Genomic DNA, 16,051 nt, shown 5'->3' with positions numbered 1-16,051 from the left:
TAACAGTTTCTTCCCAGGCCTGCCTGGTGTATCAGAAAGCTCCAGAAAGCTGCTGCCTGCATCCTCACTAAAACCAAGGATGTGGAGCACATCAGCTCAGTTCTAAAGCCATTATACTTTCTCTCATTGTCTCAGACAATATAAATCACTGAAGACAAATAAAATAAAGATAACGCAGCATAGATAATAACATAAAAGTAGTTGAAACATAAAAAAACAGGTTTCTAGCTGCTTCTTTAAATAACGAATCCTCAAGAGAGCACAAAGATTAATGTTCTTAAAGATACTTTGGCTGTTTATGTAATTTTTTTGTAACCCAAAATAAATTTTCACAGTTCATGTTTTCGAATTTTGATTTTCAAATATATTTTTTGCTAATTCATTATTCAGAGGTCTTTATTTCACACTGAGTTTCATTTTTCACTTTAAGCCAGAGACCAATAGAAATGCAAAGTAATATGAAAAAAAAACCTGAGAAGATAGCAAATATTCTTTCTTCCCCAAAATAGGCCTCTTTTGCTTAAAAGATGTTCCTAAGTTTAATTTCTGAAATGAAAATAAAAAAAAATATATATATGATATTTTAGATTTCTTATTAAAAAAATGTGTTCTTAGCCTGCAAATATGGAGAAGAATTCTCTTCTTACTGTTACAGCTGTCAAGGCAAGATAAAATGGACGCCTGAATAATCATCTCTTAAACAGCTTATGGCACTAAAGTTAGAAGCTTATAGATAATAGTTAGCTGAAAGACGGAGCTTTTGATTAATCCTTGAGAATGACAGTATAGTGACATCGCAGAATAAAAAATGATGCCAGCATCCGTGTTGCATCCATCCCCACTGCAATTAGCTGTTTTTTGTTTTTTTTTTGTGCAGCACTTTTGTGATTTTGCCGTGCTACTAAAATATGCTGTGTAAACAAAGTTACCTTGGCCTCGGTTCTATATAACTTTCCTCTTCTATGAACAGGGTCTCTGATCCAGCTGCCGTCCAGTAGCGAACGGGGCATGCTCAGCAAGGTACGCCTGGGCTCCCTTTCACTGAGGAAGGAGGGAGAGAGGCAGTGTTTCCTGTTCACCAAACACTTCCTCATCTGCACTCGAACCTCTGGAGGGAAGCTTCACTTGCTGAAGGTACATAATAGAATTTGTCAAACTTCATCACTTTAATGCAGAATCCAAGCTCAGATAGGTAGTCTGTGATACCGGGCATTTGCATGGTGGGCCGCTCCTATTTCAGCGTGTGAGGGCTGGTCCTTCATAAATCATACCGGTCCCAACACTTACTCTCTGGTCGCAGCATCTACCTCTGGCAGTAAATAACTGAAGGAGCTCAAGAAGTAATACAATGTTAACTCCCTAGATGATGCATGCAGCATATATAACCCTTCCGTGTCATGCACATCCTTGTGACGGTTGGCATATGGTGTAATTTTCTATTTCTTCAAACTGTCAAATCCTTGCAACAAAGTAAATAATAATACAACTACTGTAAAATGCTTTCTTTTAACCAAACTAAGGTGTTCCGCTTATATTTGGCGAATTTATGTTCAAATATTTTGCAAAAATATGTGGCGGTACATGATGGGGTTTGCATCTGTTTACATTATTCTAATTCATTGCCCACATGCCACCTAGACTTGCAGTGAATGCTAACACACTGCTGAAAAGTGGGCCGGCGTAGATGGAAAAATGCCAGGGGCCTAATATCGTTCCCCGTCCGAGCCTAGTAGAATCCACCCACATTTCAGCTTTACCATAAAAAAAAAAACAAACATAATTTTTCTTGAAAGCAAAAAAAAAAAAAAGTGGAACCATTATTTTCTAGTCATTTATATGCTTAAAATTTCCGTAGATCCAAAAAAGAGCGGCCGTGCCGCAGCGGTTAGCGCACACGACCCATGTACGGAGGCCTTAGTCCTCGACGCAGCTGACCCGGGTTCGAATCCGCCCTGTGGTCCTTTGCCGCATGTCTCTCCCCCTCTCTCACACCCCCTTTCCTCTGAGCCCACTGTTGGAAAAAAGAGAAAAAAACACGAGCCATGAGTGCCGTAACCCCCCACCCCCCCAAAAAAAGAGCACTTTAATTGGTTTTAAATGATTTACTATAAGATTGGATTGGGGTATACAGAAGTATCAAGACACAAAGCACAGATATTTCTTCACTTAAGTAGACATTTTGGCTTTCTATGCTTTACTGCAGTAATTATTTGTTAAGACAAATTTTCTACTACTTACATTTTTTTGCAATCATCTCCACTTTCTACTCCTTACACTTTAAAAATGAGCTCATTAGTTTTGTTTTATTTGAGCTCATTTTCTTTATGGCCTGTTGGTATTTCAAAAAAAGCAATCGAGATTATTGGTTTTATCCAGACAATTAATTTCTTTGTGTTGTTGGACCAAGTTGTTTTTGCTCTGAACACACCGAGTCTGACTTTCCATCCCATCTTATAGAAAATTATGTCAGACAAGCCCATTGAAAGTGTATAGGGATCAACACCTGACTGGATTATCTGTCAAGGGGCTGCGTAGCTCTAACTGAGATAGACCCCAGGACTATTTTAGTCGGACTAAACAGCTTCTGTCAGTGAGCCCCAGGGTAGCTGTGGCTACAATGTAGCTTGCCACCATCAGTGTGTGCGTGTGTGTGTGAATGGGTGAATGAATGTAGTGTAAAGCGCCTTGGTCAAGTCTCCTAACTTGAATAAAGGCGCTATATAAGTACATGCCATTTACCATTCAATGTGTTTGCAAGGTAACACACATCTGCTGTGGGGGAAAATACAAAATAAAATCTGTCAATCGCACAGGAAGACAGTCAGCTTTCGCACAGCGCATATCTAGCAGTAAACTTCACAGGTCTCTGTGAGAATCACCTCTCACTACCTTTTTCTTTAAACATAGTTCCCATAATATTTTTAATGTATACAAATTCTCTATCTTTTTAATTTTAAAGATGCTAAACAGACTCATTAAGTGTGGCTTTTTTAATAACATTTTACAATCTCAAATGTAGGAAATAGTTTTGATTTGTGTGGCAGGGAGACTGAAGTAAAAAGAAAATCTGCACAGATCAGCTCGCCTTGCGTAGTCTGAGCATTTCTATACACACTCAGTGTGACACAATAACTTTGTTAAACTTCCCCTCCTCTGACACAATATTTATCAGACAGCAGATATTCTGATAATGTCCATTTATCTTCCAAGCTTAAATGTACTAACATTTGCAAAACTATCATTTAATTAGAAAGAAGAAGAAATGTAAATTCCATTATTGTCCCACAATGGGAAAATTTACTCTCTGCATTATGACACAAAACATGCATTCTGGCAGAGTCAGACAGCACAATTTCCTCTATACGGGCCAATGGCTAATGGCTCTCTTCAAGTAAAGTATAAAGACTTTTGAGGTAGTGGCAGGAAAAGTTTTCAGTGTTTCTACTTGTTACTATGAAAGAAAAATAGAGAGCTTTGCTTAGTTGTTTCTCTCTAAAACCGGCTTAGATTTTAAAAGTAAAAAACACATATGTTTTTTCCCTTAACAGCAGGGAGGAACGCTGTCCCTTATTGAGTGCACTCTGATTGAGGAACTGGATGCCAGCGATGAAGACTGTGAGTAGCCCACTGCCATTTTTACTTGTTTCTAATATTCTGTTCAATTCAATTCATTTTATTGCACATGGCAACTTACGATGGACTATAAGAGCCAGGCTAGAGATTTATTTATTTTGAGAATAAAGTCATAACATTACTAGAATAAGTCATAACATTACTAGAATAAAGTCATCATACAACAACCCGTTTCAGAAAGAAAGCTTCGAGCTCTGACCAGCAGATGACGGTCGATCAGCTCCACCAATCAGCAACCTGAGTCCACTTTGACCTTCTGCCCAATTTGATGCTACTGCTAAAAGATTTCCTTATTTATCAAACCAGAGCCAAAGTTTAACTTCACATAATGCTCCACATTCCTCATTTTAGGGAAGAAAATGCTTCTTGTAGGAGTTGTCATAAAATACAACTTTTTTTCGTAATTTTATGACTATTCTCATAATTTTACCACTTTATTATTTTAATTTTACTACTTTATCCTTGTAATTTTATGACTTTATTATCACAAGGTTATTACTTTAATCTCGTAATTTTACCACTTTATTCTCCTAATGTTACGACTTCATTCTCATAATTTTACGACTTTATTCTCATAATTTTACAACTTTATTCTCATAATGTTACGAATTTAGTGTCATAAGGTTATGACCTTATTCTCGTAATTTTACGACTTTATTCTCGTAATTTTACGACTTTATTATCACAAGGTTATTACATTATTCTCGTAATTTTACCACTTTATTCTCGTAATGTTACGACTTCATTCTCATAATTTTACAGCTTTATTCTCATAATGTTACGACTTTAGTCTCATAAGGTTATGACCTTATTCTCGTAATTTTACGACTTTATCCTCGTAATTTTACGACTTTATTATCACAAGGTTATTACTTTATTCTCGTAATTTTACCACTTTATTCTCGTAATGTTACGACTTTAGTCTCATAAGGTTATGAACTTATTCTCGTAATGTTACGACTTCATTCTCATAATTTAAGACTTTATTATCACAAGGTTGTTACTTTATTCTCGTAATTTTACCACTTTATTCTCGTAATTTTACGACTTCATTCTCATAATTTTACAACTTTATTCTCATAATGTTACGACTTTGGTCTCATAAGGTTATGACCTTATTCTCATAATTTTACGACTTTATTCTTGTAATTTTACGACTCTATTGTTGTAATGTTACGACTTTATGCTCGTAATGTTACGACTTTATTCTCATAATTTTAAAACTTTATTCTCATAATGTTACGACTTTATTCTCATAAGGTTATGACTTTATTCTCATAATTTTACGACTTTATTCTAGTAATTTTACGACTTTATTCTCATAATTTTACAACTTTATTGTCATAATGTTACGGTTTTATTCTCATAAGGTTATGACTTTATTCTCGTAATGTTACAACTTTATTCTTGTAATTTTACGACTTAATTCTTGTAATGTTACGACCTTATTCTTGTAATGTTACGACTTTATTCTTGTAATGTTACGACTTTATTCTCGTACTTTTAGGACTTTATTCTAGTAATTTTATGACTTTATTCATATAATGTAGCTCAGTCTTGGTAAGAAATGATTAAGCAAGTGGGCTCTGATCTAGTTAGAGCACATCCAGTTAGTCACTGAAGAAGCTGAGACCATAGCTATCTCTAGGAGAGAAACAGGACTAATCACTGAAAAACAGGGCCAACTCTAGTTATGAGGTGTTAATGGGTCACACTGTTTCTGGTTCTGCTGGAGGTTCTGCTGGAGGTGTCTTTTTCCTCTCCACTGTCGCTACAAGCATGCTTAATGTGGGGGATTGCCTTTAAGTCAATGTTCTGATGCAACAAACAATTTTTCCTTAGACAGAAAACTTTGAATCAATTTGACTGTATTATCTGGTGAACTGTAAAGTGCCTTGAGTTGACGTGTGTTGTGAATTGGCGCTATAGAAATAAATTGAACTGAATGGCCGGAGCCCATCTGATATTTCCCTTAAGAACAGCTTCAGTTTTTTGCCAAGAGAACTTTGAAGGGACGATGTGTTACAAAAAGAAATAAAAAACCTTTTAATCTGGGAAGTAAATTTGTACTGTTGGGATTGTTTTGACATGTTTCAGTAAATGCAGCAAATGAAACAGAATGAACTTTTCCTGTTGGATTTTCAGACAACGCCGCTGGTCAAGGCTTCAGTCACCTGGAGTTTAAAATTGTGGTGGAGCCTCCTGATGGTCAGAGCTTCTCTGTGGTTCTTCTGGCTCCTTCCCGTCAGGAGAAAGCTGCATGGACCAGCGACATCAGCCAGGTACCCGAGGGACTATTTGTTACCGTGACAACCTTTAGCCAGCCTTCTGTAAGAAATTCTCATCCTTGGCTTTGTTGTATATATTTTTTTTCTCTTCAGTGCATTGATAACATTCGCTGTAACGGCCTGATGACCAGCGTGTTTGAGGAAAACTCTAAAGTTTCTGTGCCGCACATGATCAAGTAAGAAAATGATTTCATTGTAAACATCCTAAAGGAGAAGGCTACAGGTTTAACACCTTCCAGCCATCTACTAGTCTATACTCTCATTCCAACCTTTGTTTGTATTGTTTGCCAGTTGCTTACCAGGTCAACCGATTAGGTAACATTGAAACTACCTTACCAGAAGGAAAATCTGCAACCTCTGTCTGCCCTCGAAACCGTCTGTTCTTCATAGGTGCATGTTCACATTATGTGATTATACCGAAAAGGACCGAAAAAAAACCCTTTGACCATGATAAAATAAAGTTATATACAACTAGTGTCAGTCTTTGTAGTGTTTATATCAGGCTTCCCCAAAGTCGGTCCTGAAAGGGTCGCTGTCCTGCAGGTTTTAGAGGTTTCCCTGCTCCAGCACAGCTGATTCACAGTGATAGTTGATTAACAGGCTTTTGCTGAACTGCAATCATCGGAATCAGCTGTGCTAAAGCAGAGAAACCTCTAAAACCTGCAGGATAGCGGCCCTCAAGAACCGACTTTGGGGATGCCTAGTTGATATAGTCCTTTTAGAGCCTAAATAGAATTTTAGCACTAGCCGCATTGAGCAGATATAAACAGACTTGGCGCCATCTTCTGGCAGAACTACAGAACTATCAGAAAGCCACATGAAAAACAATTTAGGCCAGAGGTCACGGATTAGCAGGGAAAAATAACTTTGCTTATATTTGATAAACATGGTGCTGGACTGGTGAGACAAAAGAGCGAAACAAAAAGCACACTTACTACGCCCTGGTTGCCTTCCATGTTGCTCTCCATTGTTTACTTTCCTGATTTCTGACATCATCAACTCTAACCCAGCATGATAGCATCATCAGACAAGTAGCATAGGGGGGACAGAGGCCACGCAGCTCATCAGCTGAGTTCACCGAACCCTGCTTCTTTTGCTAATGTGAAGGTAGCCAAATGCAGATTGTTAAAAGGTCGACCCATGTTTGAAAATCCTTGATAACCCGCTAATTTCGGTGGGAAAGAGGCATTACAAATGCAAACATGGAAACGGTATCAAGATTAGAACTAATCAATCTATTTATAAAATTTTTTGTTTGTAGACTGTAGAGGCTAAGGTTAGCATTGCTATCCCAGGCATCAGTAAGGAGTTTACTCACACGTCTATTAATTCAGCAGCTCATCTGAACGCCTCGGCAGCTTTAGCTTCCTCTGCAGTTTAACTCTCAGACTGTTTCACTCTGATCCCTCCTGGAATTAAATATTTTTTTATCACACTGGGTTTTGCACTTTTCATCAATATTTGCTGGGAGATGCTAACAGGCTTAGCCACTGTAGGCTACTTTCTTGTTTACCCCCCTGAACACATACGCAGTATCGTACCTCCTTTGTTATTGTATGCATAGGACTTTATTTATTAACAAACTAAAGTAAATAAAAGCTTAAAACACAAGAGCAACAACTAATACACCAGAGGGTACTCTTTCAGAAAAAAAGTTATAGAACTGTCATAGAAATTGTCATATAACGTGACCATGCACCTTGAAGTCAGCACCAATGTTTGAAAGATTAACCAATGTTCATCCTTGTTTTACTTATATATGATCTGATGCTGCAATTCCATAACATGCACATACTTAGGATATTTCTCCTTCTCAAATAAGCTGAAATTAATCTTTTTGGATAGATCTAAGATTGTAAGATTGAGCCTTAATGAAACTGATGTTTTGCACTGCAAAAATGATCTTGGAATAAGTTAAAATTTCTTGAATATAGTGTATTTACCCTGAATTTGAGTAGGTAAATAAGATGATCTGCCTATGGAATGAGTATTTTTAGTCTTAAAATAAGATAATTAGATAATATGCACTTAAAATAGGAAAATGTCAATATTTTTTCTTATTTAAAATTTGAATAGTCTTCTTCCATTGGCAAAGACTCTCTCTTACCTCCTCAGTTCAAGACAAAATGCACATATTTTAAGAAGAAATTAGTTACTTATATTTAATTTATTTCCAGTGTGTCCAAAGTGAGGAAAAAGAAAACAAAGGCTATGATTTATGTCTTGTTTAACCAGCTACAGATCAAAGAAAAGAACAGCATCAGTTAATAAACCCACATCTCCAACATGTTAATGTGGGTAACAAAACCCAAACAAAACTACATAAAGCAAAGCGCAACTACATTAAGNGTGAATGGGTGAATGAATGTAGTGTAAAGCGCCTTGGTCAAGTCTCCTAACTTGAATAAAGGCGCTATATAAGTACATGCCATTTACCATTCAATGTGTTTGCAAGGTAACACACATCTGCTGTGGGGGAAAATACAAAATAAAATCTGTCAATCGCACAGGAAGACAGTCAGCTTTCGCACAGCGCATATCTAGCAGTAAACTTCACAGGTCTCTGTGAGAATCACCTCTCACTACCTTTTTCTTTAAACATAGTTCCCATAATATTTTTAATGTATACAAATTCTCTATCTTTTTAATTTTAAAGATGCTAAACAGACTCATTAAGTGTGGCTTTTTTAATAACATTTTACAATCTCAAATGTAGGAAATAGTTTTGATTTGTGTGGCAGGGAGACTGAAGTAAAAAGAAAATCTGCACAGATCAGCTCGCCTTGCGTAGTCTGAGCATTTCTATACACACTCAGTGTGACACAATAACTTTGTTAAACTTCCCCTCCTCTGACACAATATTTATCAGACAGCAGATATTCTGATAATGTCCATTTATCTTCCAAGCTTAAATGTACTAACATTTGCAAAACTATCATTTAATTAGAAAGAAGAAGAAATGTAAATTCCATTATTGTCCCACAATGGGAAAATTTACTCTCTGCATTATGACACAAAACATGCATTCTGGCAGAGTCAGACAGCACAATTTCCTCTATACGGGCCAATGGCTAATGGCTCTCTTCAAGTAAAGTATAAAGACTTTTGAGGTAGTGGCAGGAAAAGTTTTCAGTGTTTCTACTTGTTACTATGAAAGAAAAATAGAGAGCTTTGCTTAGTTGTTTCTCTCTAAAACCGGCTTAGATTTTAAAAGTAAAAAACACATATGTTTTTTCCCTTAACAGCAGGGAGGAACGCTGTCCCTTATTGAGTGCACTCTGATTGAGGAACTGGATGCCAGCGATGAAGACTGTGAGTAGCCCACTGCCATTTTTACTTGTTTCTAATATTCTGTTCAATTCAATTCATTTTATTGCACATGGCAACTTACGATGGACTATAAGAGCCAGGCTAGAGATTTATTTATTTTGAGAATAAAGTCATAACATTACTAGAATAAGTCATAACATTACTAGAATAAAGTCATCATACAACAACCCGTTTCAGAAAGAAAGCTTCGAGCTCTGACCAGCAGATGACGGTCGATCAGCTCCACCAATCAGCAACCTGAGTCCACTTTGACCTTCTGCCCAATTTGATGCTACTGCTAAAAGATTTCCTTATTTATCAAACCAGAGCCAAAGTTTAACTTCACATAATGCTCCACATTCCTCATTTTAGGGAAGAAAATGCTTCTTGTAGGAGTTGTCATAAAATACAACTTTTTTTCGTAATTTTATGACTATTCTCATAATTTTACCACTTTATTATTTTAATTTTACTACTTTATCCTTGTAATTTTATGACTTTATTATCACAAGGTTATTACTTTAATCTCGTAATTTTACCACTTTATTCTCCTAATGTTACGACTTCATTCTCATAATTTTACGACTTTATTCTCATAATTTTACAACTTTATTCTCATAATGTTACGAATTTAGTGTCATAAGGTTATGACCTTATTCTCGTAATTTTACGACTTTATTCTCGTAATTTTACGACTTTATTATCACAAGGTTATTACATTATTCTCGTAATTTTACCACTTTATTCTCGTAATGTTACGACTTCATTCTCATAATTTTACAGCTTTATTCTCATAATGTTACGACTTTAGTCTCATAAGGTTATGACCTTATTCTCGTAATTTTACGACTTTATCCTCGTAATTTTACGACTTTATTATCACAAGGTTATTACTTTATTCTCGTAATTTTACCACTTTATTCTCGTAATGTTACGACTTTAGTCTCATAAGGTTATGAACTTATTCTCGTAATGTTACGACTTCATTCTCATAATTTAAGACTTTATTATCACAAGGTTGTTACTTTATTCTCGTAATTTTACCACTTTATTCTCGTAATTTTACGACTTCATTCTCATAATTTTACAACTTTATTCTCATAATGTTACGACTTTGGTCTCATAAGGTTATGACCTTATTCTCATAATTTTACGACTTTATTCTTGTAATTTTACGACTCTATTGTTGTAATGTTACGACTTTATGCTCGTAATGTTACGACTTTATTCTCATAATTTTAAAACTTTATTCTCATAATGTTACGACTTTATTCTCATAAGGTTATGACTTTATTCTCATAATTTTACGACTTTATTCTAGTAATTTTACGACTTTATTCTCATAATTTTACAACTTTATTGTCATAATGTTACGGTTTTATTCTCATAAGGTTATGACTTTATTCTCGTAATGTTACAACTTTATTCTTGTAATTTTACGACTTAATTCTTGTAATGTTACGACCTTATTCTTGTAATGTTACGACTTTATTCTTGTAATGTTACGACTTTATTCTCGTACTTTTAGGACTTTATTCTAGTAATTTTATGACTTTATTCATATAATGTAGCTCAGTCTTGGTAAGAAATGATTAAGCAAGTGGGCTCTGATCTAGTTAGAGCACATCCAGTTAGTCACTGAAGAAGCTGAGACCATAGCTATCTCTAGGAGAGAAACAGGACTAATCACTGAAAAACAGGGCCAACTCTAGTTATGAGGTGTTAATGGGTCACACTGTTTCTGGTTCTGCTGGAGGTTCTGCTGGAGGTGTCTTTTTCCTCTCCACTGTCGCTACAAGCATGCTTAATGTGGGGGATTGCCTTTAAGTCAATGTTCTGATGCAACAAACAATTTTTCCTTAGACAGAAAACTTTGAATCAATTTGACTGTATTATCTGGTGAACTGTAAAGTGCCTTGAGTTGACGTGTGTTGTGAATTGGCGCTATAGAAATAAATTGAACTGAATGGCCGGAGCCCATCTGATATTTCCCTTAAGAACAGCTTCAGTTTTTTGCCAAGAGAACTTTGAAGGGACGATGTGTTACAAAAAGAAATAAAAAACCTTTTAATCTGGGAAGTAAATTTGTACTGTTGGGATTGTTTTGACATGTTTCAGTAAATGCAGCAAATGAAACAGAATGAACTTTTCCTGTTGGATTTTCAGACAACGCCGCTGGTCAAGGCTTCAGTCACCTGGAGTTTAAAATTGTGGTGGAGCCTCCTGATGGTCAGAGCTTCTCTGTGGTTCTTCTGGCTCCTTCCCGTCAGGAGAAAGCTGCATGGACCAGCGACATCAGCCAGGTACCCGAGGGACTATTTGTTACCGTGACAACCTTTAGCCAGCCTTCTGTAAGAAATTCTCATCCTTGGCTTTGTTGTATATATTTTTTTTCTCTTCAGTGCATTGATAACATTCGCTGTAACGGCCTGATGACCAGCGTGTTTGAGGAAAACTCTAAAGTTTCTGTGCCGCACATGATCAAGTAAGAAAATGATTTCATTGTAAACATCCTAAAGGAGAAGGCTACAGGTTTAACACCTTCCAGCCATCTACTAGTCTATACTCTCATTCCAACCTTTGTTTGTATTGTTTGCCAGTTGCTTACCAGGTCAACCGATTAGGTAACATTGAAACTACCTTACCAGAAGGAAAATCTGCAACCTCTGTCTGCCCTCGAAACCGTCTGTTCTTCATAGGTGCATGTTCACATTATGTGATTATACCGAAAAGGACCGAAAAAAAACCCTTTGACCATGATAAAATAAAGTTATATACAACTAGTGTCAGTCTTTGTAGTGTTTATATCAGGCTTCCCCAAAGTCGGTCCTGAAAGGGTCGCTGTCCTGCAGGTTTTAGAGGTTTCCCTGCTCCAGCACAGCTGATTCACAGTGATAGTTGATTAACAGGCTTTTGCTGAACTGCAATCATCGGAATCAGCTGTGCTAAAGCAGAGAAACCTCTAAAACCTGCAGGATAGCGGCCCTCAAGAACCGACTTTGGGGATGCCTAGTTGATATAGTCCTTTTAGAGCCTAAATAGAATTTTAGCACTAGCCGCATTGAGCAGATATAAACAGACTTGGCGCCATCTTCTGGCAGAACTACAGAACTATCAGAAAGCCACATGAAAAACAATTTAGGCCAGAGGTCACGGATTAGCAGGGAAAAATAACTTTGCTTATATTTGATAAACATGGTGCTGGACTGGTGAGACAAAAGAGCGAAACAAAAAGCACACTTACTACGCCCTGGTTGCCTTCCATGTTGCTCTCCATTGTTTACTTTCCTGATTTCTGACATCATCAACTCTAACCCAGCATGATAGCATCATCAGACAAGTAGCATAGGGGGGACAGAGGCCACGCAGCTCATCAGCTGAGTTCACCGAACCCTGCTTCTTTTGCTAATGTGAAGGTAGCCAAATGCAGATTGTTAAAAGGTCGACCCATGTTTGAAAATCCTTGATAACCCGCTAATTTCGGTGGGAAAGAGGCATTACAAATGCAAACATGGAAACGGTATCAAGATTAGAACTAATCAATCTATTTATAAAATTTTTTGTTTGTAGACTGTAGAGGCTAAGGTTAGCATTGCTATCCCAGGCATCAGTAAGGAGTTTACTCACACGTCTATTAATTCAGCAGCTCATCTGAACGCCTCGGCAGCTTTAGCTTCCTCTGCAGTTTAACTCTCAGACTGTTTCACTCTGATCCCTCCTGGAATTAAATATTTTTTTATCACACTGGGTTTTGCACTTTTCATCAATATTTGCTGGGAGATGCTAACAGGCTTAGCCACTGTAGGCTACTTTCTTGTTTACCCCCCTGAACACATACGCAGTATCGTACCTCCTTTGTTATTGTATGCATAGGACTTTATTTATTAACAAACTAAAGTAAATAAAAGCTTAAAACACAAGAGCAACAACTAATACACCAGAGGGTACTCTTTCAGAAAAAAAGTTATAGAACTGTCATAGAAATTGTCATATAACGTGACCATGCACCTTGAAGTCAGCACCAATGTTTGAAAGATTAACCAATGTTCATCCTTGTTTTACTTATATATGATCTGATGCTGCAATTCCATAACATGCACATACTTAGGATATTTCTCCTTCTCAAATAAGCTGAAATTAATCTTTTTGGATAGATCTAAGATTGTAAGATTGAGCCTTAATGAAACTGATGTTTTGCACTGCAAAAATGATCTTGGAATAAGTTAAAATTTCTTGAATATAGTGTATTTACCCTGAATTTGAGTAGGTAAATAAGATGATCTGCCTATGGAATGAGTATTTTTATTCTTAAAATAAGATAATTAGATAATATGCACATAAAATAGGAAAATGTAATTATTTTTTTTTATTTAAAATGTAAATAGTCTTGTTCCATTGGCAAAGACTCTCTCTTACCTCCTCAGTTCAAGACAAAATGCACATATTTTAAGAAGAAATTAGTTATTTAGATTAAAATTTTTTCCAGTGTGTCCAAAGTAAGGAAAAAGAAAACAAAGGCTATAATTGATGTCTTGTTTAACCAGCTACAGATCAAAGAAGAGAACAGCATCAGTTAATAAACCCACATCTCCAACACGTTAATGTGGGTAACTGTAAGGGAATAAAGGTTTCAGTGGAACTTTAAATGCGGATGGAAGTCTGGAATAAAGGTTTAGTTTTCTCCAGTTTTGTATAAAAAGGTGACAGAAAGAAAATATAAGTAGGGAAAGTCTATATATGTAGAAAAAATCACCATGTATTAACTTTTTACGCTTCTAGCTGTTATAATTCTATTCCTTCATCAAAGTAAAGCTCAATATTTCAACATTGATTCTTATGAGTTTATGAGTGCATATGATCTAAATATCTTATTTTAAGAGTAAAAATACTCATTCTATTGGTATTCTATTGGCGAAATTAATGGTAAATACTCTTAATTTAAGAAATTTTTACTTATTTCTAGATCGTTTTTCCAGTGAAAGTCCAGTGGATTGTTTTTATTTTTCTTCTTTTTGGAATTTATGTCTAACACGATGTTTTTCTTCCAAGGTCTGACGCCAGGCTGCATAAGGACGATGTCGATATTTGCTTCAGCAAGACTCTCAACTCCTGCAAAGTCCCTCAGATCAGATACGCCAGCGTGGAGCGGCTGCTGGAGCGCCTGACGGACCTGCGCTTCCTCTCCATCGACTTCCTTAACACCTTCCTCCACACCTACCGGATCTTCACCACGGCCGCCGTCGTCATCGACAAGCTGGCCGACATCTACAAGAAGCCCTTCACGTCCATCCCTGTGAGGTACGGCTCATGTCCGCAGTCGGTCCGCCCCATTGCTTCAGACTTTACCCCGATCATCCGTCCTAGTGTTTCTACCCTCTTCACGCCCAACTGTTCATTCTTCATTCACTCCATCTTCTCTTGTCTCCATCTTCACCTCCCCCTATCATCTTCCTCTCATTTCTATCAGGATCGAGCAGCATTCATACGACCGTCTGTCCATCATGTCCCTCTGTCCTGACTACAGTCTCAAGATCACTCAGCTGGCTTTGGACCAGTCTAAGTACATACCATCAGTCAGACCTGAGGGGGATCTGTTAATCCTCATCACAGCTTTAGACTAACTGAGATAATTAATTTTTTCAGGTCTCTGGAGCTCTTCTTCGCCACCAATCAGGGCGCCTGGGGAACGGACCCTTTGAACGGCAAATCCCCAAGACTGTGTCGCAAGTTCTCCTCTCCTCCTCCCATATCCATCCCCTCCCGCACCTCCTCTCCGGTGCACTGCCGCAAGCTGTCCCTCAGCTCCCCCGTCAGCGTGAAAGTCGGAGCCTTGGACCTGTCCACGACGCCCTCCTCGTCCGCAGCCAACTCTCCCACTTCCAGCCACTGTCCCTCCATCTCCTCTCCTCCCCCTGGATCCTCCAGGTTGCCTTTTGGCTTCTCCTCTCCTCCACCCACCGCCACGCGCTCTCCCAGCCTCCCACAGGCCTCTGGGGTGTCCTCGCCGCCTCCCATCTCCACCAAAGCCCCTCTGGATCTCAGCCGGGGTCCCAGCTCCCCAGAGCTGAGCCCGGCTGCGGCGGAGGACGTCAGCGGAGAGCTGCCTCGCCTCGACGCCTTCTGTGGGAAGCTGAGGCGCAGCATCCGCAGGGGTAAGCAGCTACAGATCAGAGAAGGATTGTTCTTAGCTGAAAACAGCATCAGTTAATAAACCCACACCTCCAACACCTCCATGTGGGTAACTGTTAGGGAATAAAGGTTTCAGTAGAACTTTTCACTGCAAAAATGATCTAGAAATAAGTAAAAATGGCTTAAATTGAGTTAATTTAGGCTTAATTGAGTAGGTAAATAAGATCGTTTCAATGGAATTAGTATTTTTACTCTTAGAATAAGATAATTAGATAATATCCAATTGAAATAAGACAAGGCAATTGTTTTTCTTATTTTAAATGTAAATTGTCTCCTTTCATTGGCTCACTTACTTCTTGAATTCAGGAAAAAAAACACTTATTTTAAGGGGAAAAAATGACTTATTTGGATTTACATTTTTTTGCAGTGTAGATGTTGATGGGAGATGGGTCTGGAATAAATGTTTAGTTTTGTCCAGTTCTGTTCAGATTTTGTAAATTAAGTGTATTTAGCCTTGATTTCAGTAGGTAAATAACATGATATGACAATGGAATGAGTATTTTTTACTCTTAAAATAATACAATTAGATAATATGCGTTTTGAATATAACTTGTCCTGTTCCATTGGCAAAGTCTCTCTCTATTTTAAGAAAAAAATGACTGATTTAGATATCGTGTTTTTTTTTTTTTTTT

The 16,051-nt window shown here is 37.4% G+C and overlaps 1 protein-coding gene across 1 annotated transcript in view; it reads left to right on the top strand.

Moving 5' to 3' along the window:
* Positions 1-16,051, top strand: part of LOC107101745 (ras-specific guanine nucleotide-releasing factor 2-like) — a 98,410-nt gene that overhangs the window by 52,250 nt on the left and 30,109 nt on the right. Inside the window, exons 8-18 of the mRNA XM_015400776.1 lie at positions 878-884; positions 971-1,134; positions 3,552-3,615; positions 5,779-5,915; positions 6,015-6,097; positions 7,767-7,776; positions 9,167-9,233; positions 11,397-11,533; positions 11,633-11,715; positions 14,280-14,528; positions 14,847-15,382. Of these exons, the coding sequence (XP_015256262.1) occupies positions 878-884; positions 971-1,134; positions 3,552-3,615; positions 5,779-5,915; positions 6,015-6,097; positions 7,767-7,776; positions 9,167-9,233; positions 11,397-11,533; positions 11,633-11,715; positions 14,280-14,528; positions 14,847-15,382 (1,537 nt within the window). The remainder of the gene's footprint in view (positions 1-877; positions 885-970; positions 1,135-3,551; positions 3,616-5,778; positions 5,916-6,014; positions 6,098-7,766; positions 7,777-9,166; positions 9,234-11,396; positions 11,534-11,632; positions 11,716-14,279; positions 14,529-14,846; positions 15,383-16,051) is intronic.

The sequence above is a fragment of the Cyprinodon variegatus genome, unplaced genomic scaffold (genome assembly GCF_000732505.1).
Source record: "Cyprinodon variegatus isolate N-32 unplaced genomic scaffold, C_variegatus-1.0 Scaffold1146, whole genome shotgun sequence".
NCBI classification, from domain to species: Eukaryota; Metazoa; Chordata; class Actinopteri; order Cyprinodontiformes; family Cyprinodontidae; genus Cyprinodon; species Cyprinodon variegatus.
This window is presented reverse-complemented; position numbering and strand designations above follow the sequence as displayed.